Genomic DNA, 27,846 nt, shown 5'->3' with positions numbered 1-27,846 from the left:
AAGATTCTGGGATTTGTTCTGGGATTTGTTCTGGGATCTGGGGACAGGGATGGGGACAGGGACACCTGACAGGGACACAGGGAATTCTTGAGAGACTTTTTGGGGTTTTTTTTTGTGGGATTTTGGATTTTTAATAGAATTTTTGGGGGTTTTGGGGGGTATTTGGGTTTTTATTTTCCCTGGGATTTTGGCGGTTTTTTATGGGATTTTGGGGTTTTTTTGGGGTTTTTTTTGTTTGTTTGTTTTTAGGTTTTTTTGGGTTTTTTTGGTGGGATTTTGGGGTTCTGTATAGAATTTTTTGAAGTTATTTTATAGGATTTTTTTGGGGTTTTTTTGGGGGTATTTGGGGCTTTTTTTCCTGGCATTTTGGCGATTTTGTGACATTTTGGGGCTTTTTTGTGGGATTTGGGGATTTTTTTGAAGGATTTTTTTGGGGTTTTTTTGTGGTATTTGGGTTTTTTCCCCTGGGATTTTTGGGTTTCTTAAGTTTGATTTTTGGGGTTTTCTGGAATTTTGGGGGGTTTTTGTAGTTTTTTTTTATTTTAAATAGGGTTTTATTGTTTTTTTGTGGTATTTGGGGTTTTTTTCCTGGTATTTGGCTTTTTTTGTGCGATTTTGGGGTTGTTTGTAGGATATTTTTGGGTTTTTAATAGGATTTTTTGGTTTTTTTTCCTGGGATTTTGGGGTTTTTTTTGTGGGATTTTGCGGGGTTTTTTGTAGGATTTTTTTTTTGCTTTTTGTGGAATTTGGGTTTTTTTCTTGGGATTTTGTTTTTTTGTGGGATTTTGGGGTTCTTTTCGGGAATTTTGTGGGGGTTTTTTGTAGGATTTTTTGGGGTTTTCTATAGGATTTTTTTTCTGCTTTTTGTGGAATTTTGGGTTTTTTCCTGGGATTTTGGGGGTTTTTGGTGGGATTTAGGGGTTCTTTGTAGGATTTTGCGGGTTTTTGGGGGGATTTTGGGGTTCTTTATAGGATTTTTGGGGTTTTTTAATAGGATTTTTTTGGGTTTTGGTGGTATTTGGGGTTCTTTCCCTGGGATTTGGGGTTTTTTTTGTGAGATTTTCGGGGTTTTTTGTGGGATTTGGGGGTTCTTTATAGGATGTTTTGAGGTTTTTTATAGGATTTTTTGTTTTGTGGGATTTGGGGGTTTTTTTGTGGGATTTGGGGGTTTTTTGAGGGATATTTTTTGGGGTTTTGTGGTATTTGGGTTTTTCCCCTGGGATTTTGGGCTTTTTTAAGTTTGATTTTTGGGGTTTTCCTGGGATTTGGGTTTTTTATAGGATTTGCGGTTTTTTCTGGTATTTGGGGTTTTTTTCCTGATATTTGGGGGTTTCTTTGTGGGATTTTGGAGTTCTCTGTAGGATATTTTTGGGTTTTTAATAGAATTTTTGGAGGTTTTTTTTGTGGTATTTGGGGTTTTTTCCCCCTGGGATTTTGGGGTTTTTCGTGAGATTTAGGGTTTTTTTGGTGGGATTTTAGGGTTCTTTATAGGATTTTTGGGGTTTTTTAATAGGATTTTTTTGGGTTTTGGTGGTATTTGGGTTTTTTTCCCTGGGATTTTGGGTTTTTTTTGTGGGATTTTGGTTTTTTCCCGGGATTTGGGTTTTTGTGGGGTTTTGTGGGACAGTGACAATGACACGTGACAAGGACACGTGACACTGACACCGGACACGTGACACTGACAGCGGACACGTGACACTGACAGCGGACACGTGACACTGACACCGGACACGTGACCCGCGCCCCGCACTTGGCGCCCCCTGGCGGATCCTCCCCCCGCTCCCGCCTCAAATCTCGCGAGAACTCGCGCGGCACGGCCGGGCTGAGGCGGAAGCGCCGCTCCGCCGCCATTGCTGCCTCCCTCCGGTCTCTGCCGCTCTCACCGGCACCGGAACCGCCACCGGAAGCGGCAGCGGAACCCGCACCGGCAACGGGCCCGGCCCGCGGCGCCGCGGCCCCGCCATGGAGGCGAACGCGGCCAAGCGGAAGGAGCCGCGCAAGGCGCTGCGGGTTAAAGTCATCTCCATGGGCAACGCCGAGGTGGGCAAGGTGAGGCGCTGCTATTGGCCGGCGGGCGATGAGGGGCAGGCGGGGTGACCAATCAGTAGCGCTGGTGGGCCGGCGCTTTGCTCTGATTGGCGCGACGTAACCAATCAGCTGCCGGCATCTCGTTGTTGTCCCTACGGGTGATTGATAGGCGGGTGGGCGGTGCCTCCGCGGAAGGCGCGGTTCTGATTGGTTGACAGCGAAGGGGGCGGGGCTTGCCGCTGTTATGGGGCGCGGGCGGCATTCCCAAAAGTTGGAATTTTGGGGATTTGGCGGGAATCGGAGCGTTTTCCCGCCGCGCAGAGCTGCATCATCAAGCGGTACTGCGAGAAGAGGTTCGTGCCCAAGTACCTGGCCACCATCGGCATCGACTACGGCGTCACCAAGTGAGGGAACAGCGGGAATAACGGGAATAACGGGATAACGGGAATAATGGGATAATGGGGATAATGGGAATAATGGGAATAGTGGGGATAATGGGAATGGGATTGGAAATATTGGGAATGCTGATAATGGGAATAATGGGGATAATGGGAATAATGGGAATAATAGGATTGAGTGTAATAGTAATAGTGGGAATAACGACAGGAATAATGGGAATGGCAGGAATGGGGGGAATAAGAGCTTGGGAATAGTGGGGATAATGGGAATAATGGGAATAATGGGATTGAGAATAAGAGGAATAATGGAGATAATGGGAATAATGGGGATAATGGGATAATGGGAATGGTGGGAATAGTTGGGATAATGGGGATGATGGGGATAATGGGAATAATGGGAATGATGGGAATGGGATTGGGGATAATGGGGATAATGGGAATAGTGGGAATTGTGGGGATAATGAGAGTAATGGGATAATGGGAATAGTGGGGATAATGGGGATAATGGGAATGGTGGGGATAATTGGGATAATGGGAATGATGGGAATAATGGGAATGGGGATAATGAGGATAATGGGAGTAATGGGATAACGGGAATAGTGGGAATAATGGGGATACTGGGAATGGGGATAATGGGAATGGTGGGAATGTTGGGAATACTGAGAATAATGGGAAAGGGATGGGAATGGTGGGAATAGTGGGAATAATGGGATTGATGGAGATAATGGGATAATGGGGATATTGGGAGTGATGGGAATAATGGGAAAATGGGGATAATGGGAATGCTGGGAATGGGGATAATGGGATAATGGTGGGGATAATGGGAATAATGGGAATGGGATTGGGAACAATGGAACTGGGATTGGGATGGAATAGGAACGATGGGAATAATGGGAATGGTGGGGATAGTGGGAATACTGGGAATAGTGTGAATAACGGGGATAATGGGATAGGGATTGGGATGGGAGCAGGAATGGGAATAAGGGGAATAGTGGGGATGATGGGAATAATGGGATTGTGATGGAAAGAATGGGATTGGGAAGAATGGGAATGGGATGAGAATAGGGATGGGGAAAATGGGAATGGGGATAATGGGAATAGTGGGGATAATGAGGATAATGGGAGTAATGGGAAAATAGGAATACTGGGAATGGTGGGAATGGTGGGAATAATGAGAATAATGGAAAAGGGATAGGAATGGTGGGAATAGTGGGGATAACTGGGATAATGGGAATAGTGGGAATAATGGGAATGATAGGAATAATGGGATTGATGGGGATAATAGGATAATGGGGGTATTGGGAGTGATGGGAATGATGGGAATGATGGGAATTATGGGATTGGGAACAACAGGGATAATGGGGATAATGGGATAATGGTGGGGATAATGGGAATAATGGAATTGGGATTGGGATGGAATAGGAATGATGGGAATGGTGGGGATAGTGGGAATACTGGGAATAATGGGATAGGGATTGGGATGGGAGCAGGAATGGGAATAATGGCAATAGTGGGGATAATGGGAATAATGGGATTGCGATGGGAAGAATGGGAATGGGATTGGGAATAATGGGAATGGGATGAGAATGGGGATGGGGAAAATGGGAATAATGGGAATAGTGGGGATAATGAGGATAATGGGAGTAATGGGAAAATAGGAATACTGGGAATGGTGGGAATGGTGGGAATAATGAGAATAATGGAAAAGGGACGGGAATGGTGGGAATAGTGGGGATAATTGGGATAATGGGATTAGTGGAAGTAATGGGAATGGGGATAACGGGAATGACGGGATTGGGAACAACAGGATTAATGGGGATAATGGGATAATGGTGGGGATAATGGGAATAATGGGAATGGGATTGGAATGGAAATGGAACTGGGATTGGGATGGAATAGGAACGATGGGAATAATGGGAATGGTGGGGATAGTGGGAATACTGGGAATAGTGTGAATAACGGGGATAATGGGATAGGGATTGGGATGGGAGCAGGAATGGGAATAGTGGGGATGATGGGAATAATGGGATTGGGATTGGGAATAATGGGAATGGGATGAGAATAGGGATGGGGAAAATGGGAATAATGAGAATAATGGGAATAATGGGAATGGTGGGGATAAGGAGGATAATGGGAGTAATGGGAAAATGGGAATACTGGGAATGGGGATAGTGGGAATGGTGGGAATGCTGGGAATAATGAGAATAATGGAAAAGGGACGGGAATGGTGGGAATAGTGGGGATAATTGGGATAATGGGATTAGTGGGAGTAATGGGAATGGGGATAATGGGAATGATGGGATTGGGAACAACAGGAATAATGGGGATAATGGGATAATGGTGGGGATAGTGGGAATAATGGGAATGGGATTGGGAACAATGGAACTGGGATTGGGATGGAATAGGAACGATGGGAATAATGGGAATGGTGGGGATAGCGGGAATACTGGGAATAGTGGGGATAATGGGATTGCAATGGGAATGGGATGAGAATAGGGATGGGGAAAATGGGAATAATGGGAATAATGGGAATGGATTGGGAAGAATGGTGTGGGATGGGAATAATGGGAATGGGATGGGAATGATGGGAATGGGATTGGGGTGACACGGGAATGGTGGGGATAAAGGGGATAATGGGATTGGGATTGGGATGAGAATAATGGGAATAATGAGGGGAATAATGGGGATAATGGGAATAATGAGAATGATGGGAATAATGGAGAAATGGGATAACGAGGATAATGGGATTGGGATAGGAATGGGAATGGGGTTGGGAATGATGGGAATGGGATTGGGGTGACACAGGAATGGTGGGGATAAAGGGGATAATGGGATTGGGATTGGGATGAGAATAATGGGAATAATGGGGATAATGAGAATGATGGGAATAATGGGGAAATGGGATAATGTGGATAATGGGATTGGGATGGAATGGGAATAACGGGAATGATGGGCAAGGTTGGGATTTCTCATGAGGAACGGGGGAGGAATGAGGATGGAATGATGGGATGGGATAATGGGATTGATGGGATAATGGGATGGATGGGATTGATGGGATAATGGGATTGATGGGATGGATGGGGTAATGGGATGGATGGGATACTGGGATTGATGGGATGGATGGGATAATGGGATGGATGGGATACTGGGATTGATGGGATGGATGGGATAATGGGATTGATGGGATGGATGGGATAATGGGATTGATGGGATGGGGTAATGGGATGGATGGGATAATGGGGTGAGGGGACACTGGGATTATGGGATTTATTGTTTAATGGGATTTATAGGATTATGGGATTTATGGGACAATGGTATCATGGGATTGATGGGATTGATGGGATTATGAGATATTGGGATTTATGGGATTATGAGATATTGGGATAATTGGATGGATGGGATGGGATTTATGGGACAATGGGACAATGGGATAATGGGATGGGTGGGATAATGGGATAATGGGATTTCTGCAATTTATGGGATAATGGGATGATGAGACAATGGGATAATGGGATAATGGGATACTGGGATGGGTGGGATAATGGGGTAATGGGATTTATGCAATTTATGGGATAATGAGATGATGAGATAATTGGATAATGGATTTATGCAATTTATGGGATAATGGAACAATGGGATAATGGGATAATGGGATGATGGGATAATGGGATTGATGCAATTTATGGGATAATGGGATGATGAGATAATGGGATAATGGGATAATGTGATTTATGCAATTTATGGGATAATGGGATAATGGAATATTGGGATTTATGCAATTTATGGGATAATGGGATGATGAGATAATGGGATAATGGGGTAATGGGATTTATGGGATAATGGGATAATTGGATTTATGCAATTTATGGGATAATGGGATGATGAGATAATGGAATAATGGGATTTATGCAATTTATGGGATAATGGGATGATGAGATAATGGGATAATGGGGTAATGGAATTTATGGCATAATGGGATTGATGCAATTTATGGGATAATGGGATTTATGGGATAATGGGATTTCTGGGATAATGGGATGATGGATTAACGGGATGGGACGAACAGGAACAACCTCAGGTATTCCCAGAGGGCTTTCCCTTGGAATTCAGGAACAATTCCCGCCAGCAATTCCAAATCCTTGGGGGATTCCCGGAATTCCAGGGTTTTTTTTTTTCCCAGAATTCCCAGAATTCCCACACCTTTTCCAGGGTGCAGATCCGGGACCGGGAGATCAAGGTGAACATTTTCGACATGGCCGGACACCCCTTCTTCTACGAGGTCAGAATTCCCAAAAATTCCCCCTGCAAAATCGGGAATTCTTCCTTTGGGCTCTTCCCCAGGTTTTTTTTTTTCCTGTTTTGTTCCCTGGATTTTTTTTCCTGAATTTTTTCCCCTGAAATTTTTCCCAGGAATTATTCCATTCTATTCTTTACATATAAATATATGTATATATTTCATTTCATTTCATTTCATTTCATTTCATTTCATTTCATATTTCATTTAAGTAATTTTATTTTATTCTATTATTTTATTGTATTTTCCCTGGAATATTTTTGTTTTCCCCATTCCCCCACCCCTGCAGGTGCGTAACGAGTTTTTATATATTATTTATTTTTCTATTTTCTATTGCATATATTATATATTTTATATTATTTTAATATATTATTTATATATATAATATTTATTATATTATGTTACATTACATTGTATTCTTACATTACATAATGTTACATTAGTTGTATTATATTATGTTATATTATATTTATTATATTCTATTTATTATATTACAGAATTGCATTACATCGATTATTTTATGTTATGTTATATTTTGTGTTATAATTATTATAGTATAATAATTGCATTACATTACATTACATTATACTATATTATGTTCATTAGATTATTATATTATATTATTGCATAGCATTACAATGCATTATATTGTATTATATAGTTATATTACATTATATTGCATTGCATTACATTACATTTGTTACATTACATTACCTTATGTTAATTATATTAATTACACTCCATTACACTGCCTATGTTATATTAGATTAGAATATATATTATATTACATTACATTACATTACATTACATTATATTTTTATATTATGTTACATTACATTGTATTCTTACATTACATAATGTTACATTAGTTATATTATATTATATTGCATTATATTACGTACAGTTTATTATATTATTGCATTACATTGATTATGTTATGTTATATTTTGCATTAGATTATATTTATTATAGTATATTAATTGCATTACAATACACTGTATTACATTACATTAGATTATACTATATTATGTTCATTACATTATTATATTATATTATATTATATTATATTATATTATATTATATTATAGTTATTTTATTATTACATTACATAGATTATTTTATGTAATGTTATATTTTGCATTAGATTATATTTATGATAGTATATTAATTGCAGTACATTACACTGCATTACATTACATTATACTGTATTATGTTCATTACATTATTACATTATATTATATTATATTATATTATATTATATTATATTATATTATATTATTGCATAGCATTGCATTGCATTATATTGTATTATATAGTTATATTACATTATATTGCATTGCATTCCATTACATTTGTTACATTACATTACCTTATGTTAATTATATTAATTACACCACATTACACTGCCTATGTTAGATTAGAATATATATTATACTATATTACATTATATTACATTATATTATATTATATTATATTATATTATATTACATTACATCACATCACATCACATCACATTATATATTCTATATTATGTTACATTACATTGTATTCTTACATTACATAATGTTACATTAGTTATATTTTATTATATTACGCTATATTATATTACGTTATATTTATTATGTTATATTATTGCATTACATTGATTATTTTATGTTATGTTATATTTTGCATTATAATATATTTATTATATTAATTGCATTCCATTACAGTGCATTACATTACATTATACTATATTGTGTTCATTATATTATTATATTATTGCATAGCATTACATTGCATTATATTGTATTATATAGTTATATTACATTATATTACATTACATTACATTTGTTACATTACATTACCTTATGTAAATTATATTAATTGCATTACACTGCCTATACTATATTAGATTAGAATATATACTATATTATATTATATTACATTACATTACATTATTGCATAGCATTGCATTGCATTATATTGCTTTATATATTTATATTACATTATATTACATTGCATTCCATTACATTTGTTACATTACATTACCTTATGTTAATTATATTAATTACACCACATTACACTGCCTATGTTATATTAGATTAGAATATATATTATATTACATTACATTACATTATATTTTACTATATTGCATTATAGTATATTACATTACATTACATTACATTACGTTATATTACATTATATTATACTATATTACATTATATTGCATTGCATTCCATTGCATTTGTTACATTACATTACGTTATGGTAATTATATTAATTGCACTACATTACACTGCCTATATTAGATTAGAATATATATTATGTTATATTATATTATATTATATTACATTACATTACATTACATTATATTATATTATATTATATTATATTATATTATATTATACTATAGTATACTATATTATACTATAGTATACTATATTATACTATATTACTTTATATTGCATTGCATTACATTACATTTGTTACGTTACATTACGTTAATTATATTAATTACACTACATTACACTGCCTATGTTATATTAGAATATATATTATATTATGTTATGTTATATTATATTAATTATATTATGTTACATTAGATTACATTATATTATATTATACTATATTATATTGCTTTGCATTACATTATACTATATTATGTTCATTACATTATTTTATTTTATTTTATTTTATTTTATTTTATTTTATTTTATTTTATTTCATTTTATTTCATTTTATTTTATTTTATTTTACTTTATTTTACTTTATGTTATTATATTTCATTACAAAACAACATTTCCCAGCTTCCCCCTTCCCTGCTTTTCCCCATTCCCTGCCCCCTTCCCCACCTTCCCCACACATTTTACCACCACGCCGGCGCTGCCAATTCCCATTTTCCCCTGGAATATTTTTCCCCTGGAATATTTTTCCCATGGAATATTTTTCCCCTGGAATATTTCCCGCCCCCGGGGGCGCTCCCCAGGTTCGTAACGAGTTCTACAAGGACACGCAGGGGGTGCTGCTGGTCTACGACGTGGGCTCCAAGGAATCCTTCGAGGCGCTCGACTCCTGGCTGGCCGAGATGCGCCGCGAGCTGGGGCCGCACGCCAGCCTCGACAGCGTCGTCTTCGCCGTCTGCGCCAACAAGGTGCGGGGTTATCCACGGGAATTATGGGAATATCCACAAAATCTGGGAATTCTGGGAATTCTGGGGGTTCCTGGTCGTGATTGGATCCTGTGGGATGGGAATATTCTGGGGATTCCAGGCTGGGGCCGCACGCCAGCCTCGACAGCGTCGTCTGCGCCGTCTGCGCCAACAAGGTGCGGGGGCATCCAACGGGAATTCTGGGAATTCTGGGAATTTCTGGGAATTCTGGGAATTCTGGGGGTTCCTGGTCCAGATTGGATCCTGTGGGATGGGAATTGGGGGGAATCCAGAGCCATTCCCGGGGTTTGTTCCAGGCTGGAGCCCCACACCAGCCTCGACAGCGTCGTCTTCGCCATCTGCGCCAACAAGGTGCGGGGTTATCCATGGGAATTCTGGGAATTCTGGGAATTCTGGGAATTCTGGGGGTTCTGGGGCTGTTCTGGGGTTCCTGGTCCAGACTGGATCCTGTGGGATGGGAATATTCTGGGGATTCTGGGCATTCCAGAGCCGTTCCCAGGGTTTGTTCCAGGCTGGGGCCGCACGCCAGCCTCGACAGCGTCGTCTTCGCCGTCTGCGCCAACAAGGTGCGGGGTTATCCACGGGAATTATGGGAATTCTGGGAATTCTGGGGGTTCCTGATCCTGATTGGATCCTGTGGGATGGGAATATTCTGGGCATTCCAGGCTGGGGCCCCACACCAGCCTCGACAGCGTCGTCTGCGCCATCTGCGCCAACAAGGTGCGGGGTTATCCAATGGGAATTACGGGAATTCTGGGAATTCTGGGAATTCTGGGGGCTCCTGATCCAGATTGGATCCTGTGGGATGGGAATATTCTGGGGATTCCAGGCTGGGGCCGCACGCCAGCCTCAACAGCGTCGACAGCGTCGTCTGCGCCAACAAGGTGCGGGGTTATCCAATGGGAATTACGGGAATTCTGGGAATTCTGGGAATTCTGGGGGATCCTGATCCTGATTGGATCCTGTGGGATGGGGATTCTGGGAATATTCTGGGAATTCCAGAGCCGTTCCCAGGGTTTGTTCCAGGCTGGGGCCCCACGCCAGCCTCGACAGCATTGTCTGTGCCAACAAGGTGCGGGGGCATCCACGGGAATTATGGGAATTCTGGGAATTCTGGGGGATCCTGATCCTGATTGGATCCTGTGGGATGGGAATTCTGGGAATTCTGGGGATTCCAGAGCCATTCCCAGAGTTTGTTCCCAACTGGATCCACCAGGATGGGAATTTCTGGGAATTCTGGGAATTCCAGAGCATTCCCAGGGTTTGTTCCCAACTGCGGGTGTTTATTCCCAATTTTCCGGGGTGTTTATTCCTGGTTTTCCGAGTGTTTTTCCCAGTGTTTATTCCCAATTTTCCAGGTGTTTATTCCCATTCTTCCCAGCGTTTATTCCCAATTTTCCTGGTGTTTTTCCCGTTCCTGTCATTCCCAGGTGGACACGGGGAAGCTGTTGGTGTTTATTCCCAGTTTTCCAGGCGTTTATTCCCGGTTTTCCCAGTGTTTATTCCCATTTTTCCCGGTGTTTATTCCCAGTTTTCCAGTTGATTTTCCCGGTGTTTATTCCCAGGTGGACACGGGGAAGCTGTGGGTGTTTATTCCAGGTGTTTATTCCCAATTTTCCTGGTGTTTATTGCCAATTTTCCAGGTGTTCATTCCCGGTTTTTCTCGGTGTTTATTCCCAGGTGGATGCTGGGAAGCTGCGGGTGTTTATTCCCAGTTTTCTGGGTGTTCTTTCCCATTGTTTATTCCCAGGTGGACACGGGGAAGCTGTGGGTGTTTATTCCCAATTTCCCAGGTGTTTATTCCCGGTTTTCCAGTTGTTTATTCCAGGTGTTCATGTTCCCAGGTGGACGTGGAGAAGCTGCGGGTGTTCATTCCCAATTTTCCAGGTGTTTTTTCCTGGTGTTTATTGCCAATTTTCCAGGTGTTTATTCCCATTTTTCCGGTGTTTGTTCCCAGGTGGACGCGGGGAAGCTGCGGGTGTTTATTCCCAATTTTCCCGGTGTTTATTCCCGGTTTTCCCGGTGTTTATTCCCAATTTTCCGGTTGTTTTTCTGGGTGTTTATTCCCAGTTGGACATGGGGAAGCTGTGGGTGTTTAATCCCAGTTTTCCAGGTGTTTATTCTCAATTTTCCCATTGTTTATTCCCAGGTGGACGTGGGGAAGCTGCGGGTGTTTATTCCCGGTTGTTCATTCCCCGTGTTCATTCCCATTTTCCCGGTGTTTGTTCCATTCCCAGGTGGACGCGGGGAAGCTGTGGGTGTTCATTCCCGGTGTTCATTCCCATTTTCCCGGTGTTGTTTCATTGTTTCCCAGGTGGACACGGGGAAGCTGCGGGTGTTTATTCTGGGTGTTCATTCCCGGTGTTTATTCCCATTTTCCCGATGTTTGTTCCATTCCCAGGTGGATGTGGGGAAGCTGTGGGTGTTTATTCCGGTTGTTCATTCCCGGTTGTTCATTCCAGTTGTTTATTCCCGGTGTTGTTCCATTCCCAGGTGGACGCGGGGAAGCTGCGGGTGTTCATTCCCGGTGTTCATTCCCGGTTGTGTTCATTCCGGTAGTTTATTCCCGTTGTTTATTCCCAGGTGGACGCGGGGAAGCCGCGGGTGTTCATTCCGGGTGTGTTCATTCCGGTTGTGTTCATTCCGGGTGTTTATTCCGGGTGTTCATTCCCGGTGTTCATTCCCATTTTTCCCGTTGTTGTCCATTCCCAGGTGGACGCGGGGAAGCTGCGGGTGTTCATTCCCAGTTTTCTGGGTGTTTATTCCCAGTTTTCTGTGTGTTTTTTCCCGTTGTTCATTCCCAGGTGGACGCGGGGAAGCCGCGGGTGTTTATTCCCAGTGTTCATTCCCGGTTGTTCATTCCTGGGTGTTTGTTCCACTGTTTCCCAGGTGGACACGGGGAAGCTGCGGGTGTTCATTCCCATTTTTCCGGTGTTCATTCCCATTTTTCCGGGTGTTCATTCCCATTTTTCCAGGTGTTCATTCCCATTTTTCCGGGTGTTCATTCCCATTTTTCCGGGTGTTTGTTCCACTGTTTCCCAGGTGGACGTGGGGAAGCTGCGGGTGTTCATTCCCATTTTCCCGTTGTTCATTCCCATTTTTCCCGTTGTTGTTCCATTGTTTCCCAGGTGGACGCGGGGAAGCTGCGGGTGTTCATTCCCAGTGTTCATTCCCAGTTTTCCCGGTGTTCATTCCCATTTTCCCGGTGTTGTTCATTCCCAGGTGGACACAGGGAAGCTGCGGGTGTTCAATCCCATTTTCCCGTTGTTCATTCCCATTTTCCGTGTGTTTATTCCCAGGTGGACGCGGGGAAGCTGCGGGTGTTCATTCCCATTTTTCCGGGTGTTCACTCCCATTTTCCGTGTGTTTTTTCCCATTGTCCATTCCCAGGTGGACGCGGGGAAGCTGCGGGTGTTCATTCCCGGTGTTCATTCCCGGTTGTGTTCATTCCGGTAGTTTATTCCCAGGTGGACGCGGGGAAGCTGCTGGTGTTTATTCCGGGTGTGTTCATTCCGGTTGTGTTCATTCCGGTTGTTCATTCCGGGTGTTCATTCCGGGTGTTCATTCCCGGTGTTCATTCCCATTTTCCCGGTGTTGTTCCGTTGTTTCCCAGGTGGATGCGGGGAAGCTGCGGGTGTTTATTCCCAGTTTTCTGTGTGTTTTTTCCCATTGTCCATTCACAGGTGGACGCGGGGAAGCTGCAGGTGTTCATTCCCGGTGTTCATTCCCATTTTTCTGGGTGTTCATTCCCATTTTTCCGGGTGTTCATTCCCATTTTTCCCGGTGTTGTTTATTCCCAGGTGGACGCGGGGAAGCTGCGGGTGTTCATTCCCGGTGTTCATTCCCATTTTTCCTGTTGTTCATTCCCATTTTTCCGGGTGTTCATTCCCATTTTCCGTGTGTTCATTCCCAGGTGGACGCGGGGAAGCTGCGGGTGGTGGACGAGAGCGAGGGGCGGCTCTGGGCCGAGAGCCGCGGGTTCCTCTACTGGGAAACCTCGGCACAGAGCGGGGAGGGCATCCAGGAGATGTTCCAGGTGGGAATTCCAAACTCCGGGAATTGTTCCGGGAATTCAGGGAATGGTTCCAGGTGGGAATTCCAGGAATTGTTCCAGGTGGGAATTCCGGGAATTGTCCCCCGGGTGGGAATTCCGAGAGATGTTCCAGGTGGGAATTCCGAACTCCGGGTGGGAACTGTCCCGGGTGGGAATTCTGGGAATTGTTCCGGGAATCCTGGGTGGGAGTGTGGGGTCAGGGCCGGGTGGGAATGATCAGGAGATGTTCCAGGTGGGAATTCCGAACTCCGGGTGGGAACTGTCCCGGGTGGGAATTCTGGGAATTGTTCCGGGAATCCTGGGTGGGAGTGTGGGGTCAGGGCCGGGTGGGAATGATCAGGAGATGTTCCAGGTGGGAATTCCGAACTCCGGGTGGGAATTGTCCCGGGTGGGAACTCTGGGAAATGTCCCAGGTGTGAATTCTGGGAATTTTCCTGGGTGGGAATTCTGGGAATTGTTCCAGGTGGGAATGGGATCCGGGATTTTCCTGGGAATGGGATCCAGGATTGTTGGGATTGGAGGGCTGGGAGTTGGATCCAGGATTTTCTTGGAAAAGGGCTGGGAATTGGATCTGGGGTTGTTGTGATCACCCTGGGAAGGGTTTTGGATTTGGATCCGGGATTTTCCTGGGAAAAGGCTGGGAATGGGATCTGAGGTTGTTGGGAATGTGCTGGGGAATGCTGGGATTTGGATCCAGGATTTTCCTGGGAAAGGGCTGGGAATGGGATCTGGGAATTTTCTGGGAAGGGGCTGGGAATTGGGTCTGGGATTTCCCTGGGAAAGGTTTGGGAATTGGATCTGGGATTTTTGGGATTATCCCGGGATTTGCATCCAGGATTTTCCTGGGAAGGGGCTGGGATTTGGATCCAGGATTTTCCTGGGAAAGGGCTGGGAATTGGATCTGGGATTTTCCTGGGAAAGGTTTGGGAATTGGGTCTGGGATTTTTGGGATTATCCTGGGAATTGGATCCAGGATTTTTGGGATTGCCCTGGGAAGGAGCTGGATCTTGGATCCGGGATTGTCCTGGGAAAGAGCTGGGAATTGGATCTGGGGCTGTTGGGATTGAAGAGCTGGGAGCTGGATCTGGGATTTCCTTGGAAAAGTTTGGGAATTAAATCTGGGATTGTTGGGAGTGAAGGGCTGGGAATGGGATCTGGGATTTTCATGGGAGAAATTTGGGAATGGGATCTGGGATTGTTGGGATCGCCCTGGGAAGGGTTTGGGATTTGGATCCGGGATTGTCCTGGGATCATCCTGGGAATGGGATCTGGGATTGTTGGGAATGTCCTGTGGGATTTGGATCTGGGATTTTCCTGGAAAAAATGTTTGGGAATGGGATCTGATTCCCGTTGGGAATTGTCAGAATTTCTACTCGGCCATCGTGGAGTGTGTGAGAACGGCGGGAAGCCCCAAAATCCCCCAAAAAATCCCCAAAAAATTAAAAAAAAACCCAAAACCCCCCCAAAAAAAGCCCCAAAATCCCAAAAAAAATCCCCCAAAAATTAAAAATATCCCCAAAACCCCTCGGCATTCCCAGAATTTCTACTTGGCCATCGTGGAGGTGTGTGAGAACGGCGGGAAGCCCCAAAATCCCCCAAAAAATCCCCAAAAAATTCAAAAAAAACCCAAAACCCCCCCAAAAAAAGCCCCAAAATCCCAAAAAAAATCCCCCAAAAATTAAAAATATCCCCAAAACCCCTCGGCATTCCCAGAATTTCTACTCGGCCATCGTGGAGGTGTGTGAGAACGGCGGGAAGCGGCCGCCGGGCGGCTCCGGGATCAGCTTCACGCGGGAGCAGGCGGACGCCATCCGCAGGATCCGCAACAGCAAGGACAGCTGGGACATGCTGGGGCTGAAACCCGGAGCGTCCAGGTACGGAAAAACGGGAATTCTGGTGGGAAAAGGTGGAATTTCCAAGGGAAAAGGGGGAATTCCTGTGGGAAAAGGTGGAATTCTTGAGGGAAAAACCTGGGGAAGGGGTGGAATTCCCATGGGAAATGGTGGAATTCTTGTGGGAAAAGGTGGAGATTCTGTGGGAAGAGGTGGAATTTCTCTGGGAAGAGGTAGAAATCCTGTGGGAAAATGCCAGAATTCTGAGGGAAAACCAGAAATTTCTGCATGAAACCCCCAGATTTCCCTCAAGAATTCCCATGGAAACCCCAAAAATCCCTGCCTTAAACCCCACATTTCCCTCAGGAATTCCCAGGGAAAAGCCAAAATTCCTACCAGAAAAACCCAATTTCCCTCAGGAATTTCTGTGGGCGAAGGTGGAATTCCTGTGGGAAGAGGTCAAATTTCTGAGGGAAAAACTGAAATTCCTGCCAGAAAAACCCAGATTTCCCTCAAGAATTCCCATGGAAGGCCCAGAATTCCATGATTTCAGCCCAGAATTCCCTGTTTCCAGCCTGGAATTCCCCTTTTTTTGCAGAGAGGAGGTACCTTGGCCTGGCCGTGCTGCTGCACCCCGCCAAGGGCCTGGGCCCTAAAGCCCAGAATGGCCCAAAATCCCTGCCCTAAACCCCAAAATCCCTGCCCTAAACCCCAGAATTCTCATGGAACCCCTAAAATCCCTGCCCTAAACACCACATTTCCCTCAGGAATTCCCAGGTAAAAGCAACAATTCCAGCCAGAAAACCCCAATTTCCCTCAGGAATTTCTGTGGGCAAAGGTGGAATTCCTGTGGGATAATACCAGAATTGTGAGGCAAAAACTGAAATTCCTGCCAGAAAATCCCAGATTTCCCTCAATTCCCATGGAAGGCCCAGAATTCCATGATTTCAGCTCAGAATTCCATGATTTCATCCCGGATTTCCCCGTTTTTACAGGCAGGAGGTGACGCGGGCGTACCTTGGCCTGGCCATGCTGCTGCACCCCGCCAAGGGCCTGGGCCCTAAAGCCCAGAATGGCCCAAAATCCCTGCCCTAAACCCCAAAATCCCTGCCCTAGAACCCCAGAATTCCCATGGAAACCCCAAAATCCCTTCCCTAAACCCCACATTTCCCTCAGGAATTCCCAGGGCAAAGCCAAAATTCCTACCAGACAAACCCAATTTCCCTCAGGAATTTCTGTGGGCGAAGGTGGAATTTCTGTGGGAAGAGGTCAAATTTCTGTGGGAAAAACTCAAATTCCTGCCGGAAAAACCCAGATTTCCCTCAAGAATTCCCATGGAAAGCTCAGAATTCCACGATTTCAGCCCAGAATTCCCTGATTTCATCCCGGAATTCCCGTTTGTTTTGCAGGGAGGAGGTGATGCGGGCCTGGCCGTGCTGCTGCACCCCGCCAAGGGCCTGGGCCGTAAAGCCCAGAATGGCCCAAAATCCCTGCTCTAGAACCCCAAAATTCCATGATTTTAGCCCAAAATTCCCTGATTTCATCCCGGAATTCCCGTTTTTTTTGCAGGGAGGAGGTGACGCGGGCCTGGCCATGCTGCTGCACCCCGCCAAGGGCCTGGGCCCTAAAGCCCAGAATGGCCCAAAATCCTTGCTCTAAACCCCAAAATCCCTGCTCTAAAACCCCAGAATTCCCATGGAAACCCCAGAATTCCATAATTTCAGCCCAGAATTCCATGATTTCATCCCGGAATTCCTGGGTTTTTGCAGGGAGGAGGTGACACGGGCCTACCTTGGCCTGGCCGTGCTGCTGCACCCCGACAAGAGCCTGGGCCCTAAAGCCCAGAATGGCCCAAAATCCCTGCCCTAAACCCCAAAATCCCTGCCCTAGAACCCCAGAATTCCCATGGAAACCCCAAAATCCCTTCCCTAAACCCCACATTTCCCTCAAGAATTCCCAGGGAAAAGGCAAAATTCCTACCAGACAAACCCAATTTCCCTCAGGAATTTCTGTGGGCGAAGGTGGAATTTCTGTGGGAAGAGGTCAGATTTCTGTGGGAAAAACTGAAATTCCTGCCAGAAAAACCCACATTTCCCTCAAGAATTCCCATGGAAGGCCCAGAATTCCATGATTTCAGCTCAGAATTCCATTATTTCGTCCCGGAATTCCCGGTTTTTACAGGCAGGTGGTGACGCGGGTGTACCTTGGCCTGGCCGTGCTGCTGCACCCCGCCAAGGGCCTGGGCCCTAAAGCCCAGAATGGCCCAAAATCCCTGCCCTAAACCCCAAAATCCCTGCCCTAAAACCCCAGAATTCCCATGGAAGGCCCAGAATTCCATGATTTCAGCCCAGAATTCCATGATTCCATCCCAGCATTCCCAGTTTTTTCAGGGAGGAGGTGACGCGGGCGTACCTTGGCCTGGCCGTGCTGCTGCACCCCGCCAAGGGCCTGGGCCCTAAAGCCCAGAATGGCCCAAAATCCCTGCCCTAGAACCCCAGAATTCCATGATTTCAGCCCAGAATTCCATGATTTCATCCCAGAATTCCCGTTTTTTTTTGCAGGGAGTAGGTGACACAGGCGTACCAGCGCCTGGCCGTGCTGCTGCACCCCGCCAAGGGCCTGGGCCCTAAAGCCCAGAATGGCCCAAAATCCCTGCCCTAGAACCCCAAAATCCCTGCCCTAGAACCCCAGAATTCCATCACTTCACCCCAGAATTCCCAGATTTCATCCCGGAATTCCCGTTTTTTTTGCAGGGAGGAGGTGACACAGGCGTACCAGCGCCTGGCCGTGCTGCTGCACCCCGACAAGGGCCTGGGCCCTAAAGCCCAGAATGGCCCAAAATCCCTGCCCTAAACCCCCAGAATTCCCATGGAATCCCCAGAATTCCCATGGAATCCCCAGAATTCCCATGGAAACCCTAAAATCCCTTCCCTAAACCCCACATTTCCCTCAAGAATTCCCAGGGAAAAGGCAAAATTCCTACCAGACAAACCCAATTTCCCTCAGGAATTTCTGTGGGCGAAGGTGGAATTTCTGTGGGAAGAGGTCAAATTTCTGTGGGAAAAACTGAAATTCCTGCCAGAAAAACCCACATTTCCCTCAAGAATTCCCATGGAAGGCCCAGAATTCCATGATTTCAGCTCAGAATTCCATTATTTCGTCCCGGAATTCCCGGTTTTTACAGGCAGGTGGTGACGCGGGTGTACCTTGGCCTGGCCGTGCTGCTGCACCCCGCCAAGGGCCTGGGCCCTAAAGCCCAGAATGGCCCAAAATCCCTGCCCTAAACCCCAAAATCCCTGCCCTAAACCCCAGAATTCTCATGGAACCCCTAAAATCCCTGCCCTAAACCCCACATTTCCCTCAGGAATTCCCAGGTAAAAGCCACAATTCCAGCCAGAAAACCCCAATTTCCCTCAGGAATTTCTGTGGGCAAAGGTGGAATTCCTGTGGGATAATACCAGAATTGTGAGGCAAAAACTGAAATTCCTGCCAGAAAATCCCAGATTTCCCTCAATTCCCATGGAAGGCCCAGAATTCCATGATTTCAGCTCAGAATTCCATTATTTCATCCCGGATTTCCCCGTTTTTACAGGCAGGAGGTGACACGGGCCTACCTTGGCCTGGCCATGCTGCTGCACCCCGCCAAGGGCCTGGGCCCTAAAGCCCAGAATGGCCCAAAATCCCTGCCCTAAACCCCAAAATCCCTGCCCTAGAACCCCAGAATTCCCATGGAAACCCCAAAATCCCTTCCCTAAACCCCACATTTCCCTCAAGAATTCCCAGGGAAAAGGCAAAATTCCTACCAGACAAACCCAATTTCCCTCAGGAATTTCTGTGGGCGAAGGTGGAATTTCTGTGGGAAGAGGTCAAATTTCTGTGGGAAAAACTCAAATTCCTGCCGGAAAAACCCAGATTTCCCTCAAGAATTCCCATGGAAAGCTCAGAATTCCACGATTTCAGCCCAGAATTCCCTGATTTCATCCCGGAATTCCCGTTTGTTTTGCAGGGAGGAGGTGATGCGGGCCTGGCCGTGCTGCTGCACCCCGCCAAGGGCCTGGGCCCTAAAGCCCAGAATGGCCCAAAATCCCTGCTCTAGAACCCCAAAATTCCATGATTTTAGCCCAAAATTCCCTGATTTCATCCCGGAATTCCCGTTTTTTTTGCAGGGAGGAGGTGACGCGGGCCTGGCCATGCTGCTGCACCCCGCCAAGGGCCTGGGCCCTAAAGCCCAGAATGGCCCAAAATCCTTGCTCTAAACCCCAAAATCCCTGCTCTAAAACCCCAGAATTCCCATGGAAACCCCAGAATTCCATAATTTCAGCCCAGAATTCCATGATTTCATCCCGGAATTCCTGGGTTTTTGCAGGGAGGAGGTGACACGGGCCTACCTTGGCCTGGCCGTGCTGCTGCACCCCGACAAGAGCCTGGGCCCTAAAGCCCAGAATGGCCCAAAATCCCTGCCCTAAACCCCAAAATCCCTGCCCTAGAACCCCAGAATTCCCATGGAAACCCCAAAATCCCTTCCCTAAACCCCACATTTCCCTCAAGAATTCCCAGGGAAAAGGCAAAATTCCTACCAGACAAACCCAATTTCCCTCAGGAATTTCTGTGGGCGAAGGTGGAATTTCTGTGGGAAGAGGTCAAATTTCTGTGGGAAAAACTGAAATTCCTGCCAGAAAAACCCACATTTCCCTCAAGAATTCCCATGGAAGGCCCAGAATTCCATGATTTCAGCTCAGAATTCCATTATTTCGTCCCGGAATTCCCGGTTTTTACAGGCAGGTGGTGACGCGGGTGTACCTTGGCCTGGCCGTGCTGCTGCACCCCGCCAAGGGCCTGGGCCCTAAAGCCCAGAATGGCCCAAAATCCCTGCCCTAAACCCCAAAATCCCTGCCCTAAAACCCCAGAATTCCCATGGAAGGCCCAGAATTCCATGATTTCAGCCCAGAATTCCATGATTCCATCCCAGCATTCCCAGTTTTTTCAGGGAGGAGGTGACGCGGGCGTACCTTGGCCTGGCCGTGCTGCTGCACCCCGCCAAGGGCCTGGGCCCTAAAGCCCAGAATGGCCCAAAATCCCTGCCCTAGAACCCCAGAATTCCATGATTTCAGCCCAGAATTCCATGATTTCATCCCAGAATTCCCGTTTTTTTTTGCAGGCAGGAGGTGACACGGGCCTACCTTGGCCTGGCCATGCTGCTGCACCCCGCCAAGGGCCTGGGCCCTAAAGCCCAGAATGGCCCAAAATCCCTGCCCTAGAACCCCAAAATCCCTGCCCTAGAACCCCAGAATTCCATCACTTCACCCCAGAATTCCCAGATTTCATCCCGGAATTCCCGTTTTTTTTGCAGGGAGGAGGTGACACAGGCGTACCAGCGCCTGGCCGTGCTGCTGCACCCCGACAAGGGCCTGGGCCCTAAAGCCCAGAATGGCCCAAAATCCCTGCCCTAAACCCCCAGAATTCCCATGGAATCCCCAGAATTCCCATGGAATCCCCAGAATTCCCATGGAAACCCTAAAATCCCTTCCCTAAACCCCACATTTCCCTCAAGAATTGCCAGGGCAAAGCCAAAATTCCTACCAGAAAACCCCAATTTCCCTCAGGAATTGCTGTGGGCAAAGGTGGAATTCCTGTGGGAAGAGGTCAAATTTCTGAGGGAAAAACTGAAATTCCTGCCAGAAAACCCAGATTTCCCTCAAGAATTCCCATGGAAGGCCCAGAATTCCATGATTTCCAGCCGGAATTCCCTAATTCCAGTCTGGAATTCCCCTTTTTTTGCAGGGAGGAGGTGATGCGGGCCTGGCCGTGCTGCTGCACCCCGCCAAGGGCCTGGGCCCTAAAGCCCAGAATGGCCCAAAATCCCTGCCCTAGAACCCCAGAATTCCCATGGAAACCCCAAAATCCCTGCCCTAAACCCCAAAATTCCTGCCCTAAACCCCACATTTCCCTCAGGAATTCCCATGGAAAAGCCAAAATTCCTATCAGAAAAACCCAATTTCCCTCAGGAATTTCTGTGGGCAAAGGTGGAATTTCTGTGGGATAATACCAGAATTGTGAGGGAAAAACTGAAATTCCTGCCAGAAAATCCCAGATTTCCCTCAAGAATTCCCATGGAAACACCAGAATTCCATGATTTCAGCTCAGAATTCCATGATTTCAGCCTGGAATTCCCGTTTTTTTTGCAGGGAAAAGGTGATGCGGGCCTGGCCGTGCTGCTGCACCCCGCCAAGGGCCTGGGCCCTAAAGCCCAGAATGGCCCAAAATCCCTGCCCTAGAACCCCAAAATCCCTGCTCTAAAACCCCAGAATTCCCATGGAAACCCCAGAATTCCATAATTTCAGCCCAGAATTCCATGATTTCATCCCGGAATTCCTGGGTTTTTGCAGGGAGGAGGTGACACGGGCCTACCTTGGCCTGGCCGTGCTGCTGCACCCCGCCAAGGGCCTGGGCCCTAAAGCCCAGAATGGCCCAAAATCCCTGACCTAAACCCCAAAATCCCTGCCCTAAACCCCAAAATCCCTGCCCTAACCCCCAGAATTCCCATGGAAACCCTAAAATCCCTTCCCTAAACCCCACATTTCCCTCAGGAATTCCCAGGGCAAAGCCAAAATTCCTACCAGAAAACCCCAATTTCCCTCAAAAATTTCTGTGGGCAAAGGTGGAATTCCTGTGGGAAGAGGTCAAATTTCTGTGGGAAAAACTGAAATTCCTGCCAGAAAAACCCAGATTTCCCTCAAGAATTCCCATGGAAACCCCAGAATTCCATGATTTCCAGCCGGAATTCCCTAATTCAAGTCTGGAATTCCCCTTTTTTTGCAGGGAGGAGGTGACGCGGGCCTGGCTGTGCTGCTGCACCCCGCCAAGGGCCTGGGCCCTAAAGCCCAGAATGGCCCAAAATCCCTGCCCTAAACCCCCATAATTCCCATGGAAACCCCAAAATTCCATGATTTCATCCCAGAATTCCCGTTTTTTTTTCAGGGAGGAGGTGAGGCGGGCGTACCTTGGCCTGGCCGTGCTGCTGCACCCCGCCAAGGGCCTGGGCCCTAAAGCCCAGAATGGCCCAAAATCCCTGCCCTAAACCCCAAAATCCCTGCCCTAGAACCCCAGAATTCTCATGGAAACCCCAAAATCCCTGCCCTAAACCCCAAAATCCCTGCCCTAAACCCCAAAATCCCTGCCCTAAACCCCACATTTCCCTCAGGAATTCCCAGGGCAAAGCCAAAATTCCTATCAGAAAAACCCAATTTCCCTCAGGAATTTCTGTGGGCAAAGGTGGAATTTCTGTGGGATAATACCAGAATTGTGAGGGAAAAACTGAAATTCCTGCCAGAAAATCCCAGATTTCCCTCAAGAATTCCCATGGAAACACCAGAATTCCACGATTTCAGCTTGGAATTCCATGATTTCAGCCTGGAATTCCCGTTTTTTTTGCAGGGAAAAGGTGATGCGGGCCTGGCCGTGCTGCTGCACCCCGCCAAGGGCCTGGGCCCTAAAGCCCAGAATGGCCCAAAATCCCTGCCCTAGAACCCCAAAATCCCTGCTCTAAAACCCCAGAATTCCCATGGAAACCCCAAAATTCCATGATTTCACCCCAAAATTCCATGATTTCAGCCCAGAATTCCCAGATTTCATCCCAGAATTCCCGTTTTTTTTGCAGGGAGGAGGTGACACGGGCGTACCGGCGCCTGGCCGTGCTCCTACACCCCGACAAGTGCCTGGCGCCCGGCAGCGAGGACGCCTTCAAGGCCGTGGTCAACGCCCGCACCGCCCTCCTCAAGAACATCAAATAAACCCGGAAAAAATTCCCAGATTTTCCCTCTCCGGCACCGGATCCGCATCGGGATTGGGAATTCTTCGGGATTTTGGGCTTTGTTCCTGGTTTTTCGGGGGTTTATTCCCATTTTTTCGTGATTTATTCCTATTTTCTCCAGGGTTTTTCCCAATTTTTCGAGCGTTATTGGCGGTTTTGGGGGTGGGTTCCTGGTTTTTTGTGTTATTCTTAATTTTCCGTGAGTTATTCCCATTTTTTCTGAGGGTTATTCCCACTTTTCCAGGGTTCTTCCCACTTTTCCTGAGGGTTATTCCCAGTTTCCTCAAGGTTATTCCCAGTTTTCCATGGATTATTCCCATTGTCCCAGGAGTAATTCCAAGTTTTCTGAGTGTTATTCCAGGATTTCTTTGAGTTATTCCCAATTTTCTGGGGGTTATTCCCAAATTTCCAGGGGTTATTCCCATTTTTCTCAGTGTTATTCCTGGTTTTCCATGAATTATTCCCATTTTTCTCAGTGTTATTCCCATTTTTCTCAGTGTTATTCCTGGTTTTTCATTAATTATTCCCATTTTTCCAGGGGTTATTCCCATTTTTCTGAGTGTTATTCCCATTTTTCTGAGTGTTATTCCCAATTTTCCTGTAATTATTCTAAATTTTCCAACAATTATTCCCATTTTTCTCAGTGTTATTCCCATTTTTCTGGTGGTTATTCCCATTTTCCTGTGAGTTATTCCCATTTTCCCGAGGGTTATTCCCATTTTTTCTCTTGGTTATTCCAAATTTTCCAAATATTATTCCCATTTTCCTGAGGGTTATTCCCATTTTCCTCATGTTCTTCCCATTTTTCCAGGATTATTCCCAATTTTCCTGAGGATTATTCCCAATTTTCTGTGATTTTTTCCCAATTTTCTGTGATTTTTCCCCCATTTTTTTGAGGATTATTCCCAATTTTCCAGAGGCTTATTCCCAATTTTCCATGATTTTTTCCCAATTTTCCATGATTTTTTCCCAATTTTCCTGAGGATTATTCCAAATTTTCTGTAATTTTCCCCCATTTTTTTTGAGAATTATCCCAAATTTTCCGTGATTTTTTTCCCAATTTTCTTGAGGATTATTCCCCAATTTTCCATGATTTTTTCCCAATTTTCTGTGATTTTTTCCCAATTTTCTTGAGGATTATTCCCAATTTTCTGTGATTTTTTTCCCAATTTTCCGTGATTTTTTTCCCCACTTTTCTGTGATTTATTCCCATTTTCTTGAGGATTATTCCCAATTTTCTGTGATTTTTTCCCAATTTTCCATGATTTTTCCCCATTTTTTTGAGGATTATTCCCAATTTTCCATTATTTTTTCCCAATTTTCCTGAGGATTATTCCCAATTTTCTGTGATTTTTTCCCAATTTTCTGTGATTTTTTCCCAATTTTCCTGAGGATTGTTCCCAATTTTCTGTGATTTTTTCCCCATTTTTCCTGAGGATTATTCCCCAATTTTCCGTGATTTTTGTCCCAATTTTCTGTGATTTTCCCCCAATTTTCTTGAGGATTATTCCCAATTTTCTGTGATTTTTGTCCCAATTTTCCGTGATTTTCCGCCACTTTTCTTGAGGATTATTCCCAATTTTCTGTGATTTTTCCCCAATTTTCTTGAGGATTATTCCCAATTTTCTGTGATTTTTTTCCCCAATTTTCCGTGATTTTTTTCCCAATTTTCTGTGATTTTTCCCCCATTTTCCTGAGGATTATTCCCAATTTTCTGTGATTTTTTCCTCAATTTTCCTGAGGAATTTTCCCAATTTTCCATGATTTTTTCCCAATTTTCTTGAGGATTATTCCCAATTTTCTGTGATTTTTTCCCAATTTTCTGTGATTTTCCCCCAATTTTCTTGAGGATTATTCCCAATTTTCTGTGATTTATTCCCAATTTTCTTGAGGATTATTCCCAATTTTCCGTGATTTTCCCCCAATTTTCCGTGATTGTTTCCCAATTTTCCTGAGGATTATTCCCAATTTTCCGTGATTTTTTTCCCAATTTTCTGTGATTTTCCCCCAATTTTCTTGAGAATTATTCCCAATTTTCTGTGATTTATTCCCATTTTCCTGAGGGTTATTCCCATTTTTCTGTGATTTTTTTTTCCAATTTTCCGTGATTTTTCCCCATTTTTTTGAGGATTATTCCCAATTTTCCATTATTTTTTCCCAATTTTCTTGAGGATTATTCCCAATTTTCTGTGAGTTTTTCCCAATTTTCTGTGATGTTTTCTCAATTTTCCTGAGAATTTTCCCAATTTTCTGTGATTTTTTCCCCATTTTTCCTGAGGATTATTCCCAATTTTCTGTGATTTTTTTCCCAATTTTCCATGATTTTTTCCCAATTTTCCTGAGGATTTTTTCCCAATTTTCTGTGATTTTTTCCCCAATTTTCTCGAGGATTATTCCCCAATTTTCTGTGATTTTTTTCCCAATTTTCTGTGATTTTTTCCCAATTTTCCTGAGGATTATTCCCCAATTTTCCGTGATTTTTGTCCCAATTTTCTGTGATTTTCCCCCAATTTTCTTGAGGATTATTCCCAATTTTCTGTGATTTTTGTCCCAATTTTCCGTGATTTTCCCCCACTTTTCTTGAGGATTATTCCCAATTTTCTGTGATTTTTCCCCAATTTTCTTGAGGATTATTCCCAATTTTCTGTGATTTTTTTCCCCAATTTTCCGTGATTTTTCCCCAATTTTCCTGAGGATTATTCCCAATTTTCTGTGATTTTTTCCTCAATTTTCCTGAGGATTATTCCCAATTTTCTGTGATTTTTTCCCAATTTTCCTGAGGATTTTTTCCCAATTTTCTTGAGGATTATTCCCAATTTTCCTAAGGATTATTCCCAATTTTCCAGGGTGTTCTGGGTTACAATATTTATTGTAAATAAAGATGTATTATTATTATTATAAAATAAAATTAAATTAAAATAAATTAAATTAAAATTAAATTAAATTAAATCAAATTTAAATTAAATAAAAATAAAATAAAGTAAAATAAAATAAAATAAAATTAAATTAAATTAAATTAAATTAAATCAAATTAAATCAAATTATTATAATTTAATATAATATTAATACCAATATAAAATTAATACAATCTTATTAACACCACATTGATATTAATATTATATTAAACTCAATTATTATAATTAATTCAATTATTAAAAGGTTGAAATTCGGGGGCTCTCAGGCCAAAAAAAATAAAAAATTTATTTGAATTTTTTTGGAGCAAAAAAAATTAAAAAATGAGTTTGGTCATTGTGGAAGAAAATGAAAAATAAAAAATAAAAAATAAAAAATGAAAAATGAAAAATTAAAAATAAAAAATGGAAAATGAAAAATAAAAAATGAAAAATGAAAAATGGAAAATGAAAAATAAAAAATGAAAAATGAAAAATGAAAAATAAAAAATAAAAAATGAAAAATGAAAAATGAAAAATGAAAAATAAAAAATGAAAAATGAAAAATGAAAAATAAAAAATGAAAAATGAAAAATAAAAAATGAAAATGAAAAATGAAAAATGAAAAATAAAAAATAAAAAATGAAAAATGAAAAATGAAAAATAAAAAATAAAAAATAAAAAATGAGTGAAATTTTTTAATTTTTTCTTTTTTTTTTAGAATTTTCAATCAATTTTTTTTTTTGGTTGGGGCTCAGATTTGGGGGAGATTTGGGGGATTTGGGGCCGGATTTGGGGATTTTGGGGTTTTTGGGGTGAAATTTGGGGGTTTTGGGGTGAAATTTGGGGGATTTTGTGTCAGATTTGGGGATATTTGGGGTCAGATTTGGGGATTTTGGGTTTTTTGGGGTGAAATTTGGGGTTTTTGGGGTGAGATTTGGGGATTTTGGGTCAGATTTGGGGTCAGATTTGGGGGATTTTTGGGGTTTTTGGGGTCAGATTTGGGGATTTGGGGTCAGATTTGGGGGATTTGGGGTCAAATTTGGGGGAGATTTGGTGGAAATTTGGGGTTGGATTTGGGGTCAGATTGGGGATTTGGGGTCGGATTTGGGGTTTTTGGGGTCAGATTTGGGGGGATTGGGGATTTTGGGGGTTTTCTGGGTCAGATTTGGGGGATTTGGGTCAGATTTGGGGATTTGGGGTCAGATTTGGGGTCAGATTTGGGGGTTTGGGGATATTTGGGGTGAGATTTTGGGGTTTTGGGGGTCCAATTGGGGATTTTTGGGAGGATTTTGGGGAGATTTGGGGTCAGATTTGGGGGATTTTGGGGAGGATTTTGGGGAGATTTGGTGGGATTGGGGATTTTTGGGGTTTTTGGGGTGGGATTT

The 27,846-nt window shown here is 43.9% G+C and overlaps 1 protein-coding gene across 7 annotated transcripts; it reads left to right on the top strand.

The window, feature by feature from the left end:
• The first annotated feature begins 1,363 nt into the window (after positions 1–1,363).
• On the top strand, positions 1,364–27,144 carry DNAJC27 (DnaJ heat shock protein family (Hsp40) member C27). 7 transcript variants are annotated; one of them, XR_011677924.1, is made up of 8 exons: positions 1,748–2,049; positions 2,350–2,432; positions 6,636–6,705; positions 9,689–9,853; positions 13,785–13,907; positions 15,639–15,799; positions 23,415–24,063; positions 24,275–27,144. XR_011677924.1 is itself a non-coding variant. In XM_071420280.1 (7 exons), the coding sequence occupies exons 1-7, from the start codon at positions 1,963–1,965 to the stop codon at positions 17,624–17,626; spliced, it is 789 nt and encodes a 262-aa protein (XP_071276381.1). In that variant the 5' UTR covers positions 1,472–1,962; the 3' UTR covers positions 17,627–17,710. The 7 variants fall into 7 exon arrangements, 3 of the variants coding, with proteins under 3 accessions (XP_071276382.1, XP_071276381.1, XP_071276380.1); XR_011677922.1 differs by having other exon boundaries at positions 24,106–27,144; XR_011677923.1 differs by having other exon boundaries at positions 23,415–24,210.
• The last annotated feature ends 702 nt before the right edge of the window (positions 27,145–27,846 follow it).

This window comes from Agelaius tricolor, unplaced genomic scaffold (genome assembly GCF_023055355.1).
Source record: "Agelaius tricolor isolate 1412-34295 unplaced genomic scaffold, bAgeTri1.0.p SCAF_133, whole genome shotgun sequence".
Lineage (NCBI taxonomy): Eukaryota > Metazoa > Chordata > Aves > Passeriformes > Icteridae > Agelaius > Agelaius tricolor.
This window is presented reverse-complemented; position numbering and strand designations above follow the sequence as displayed.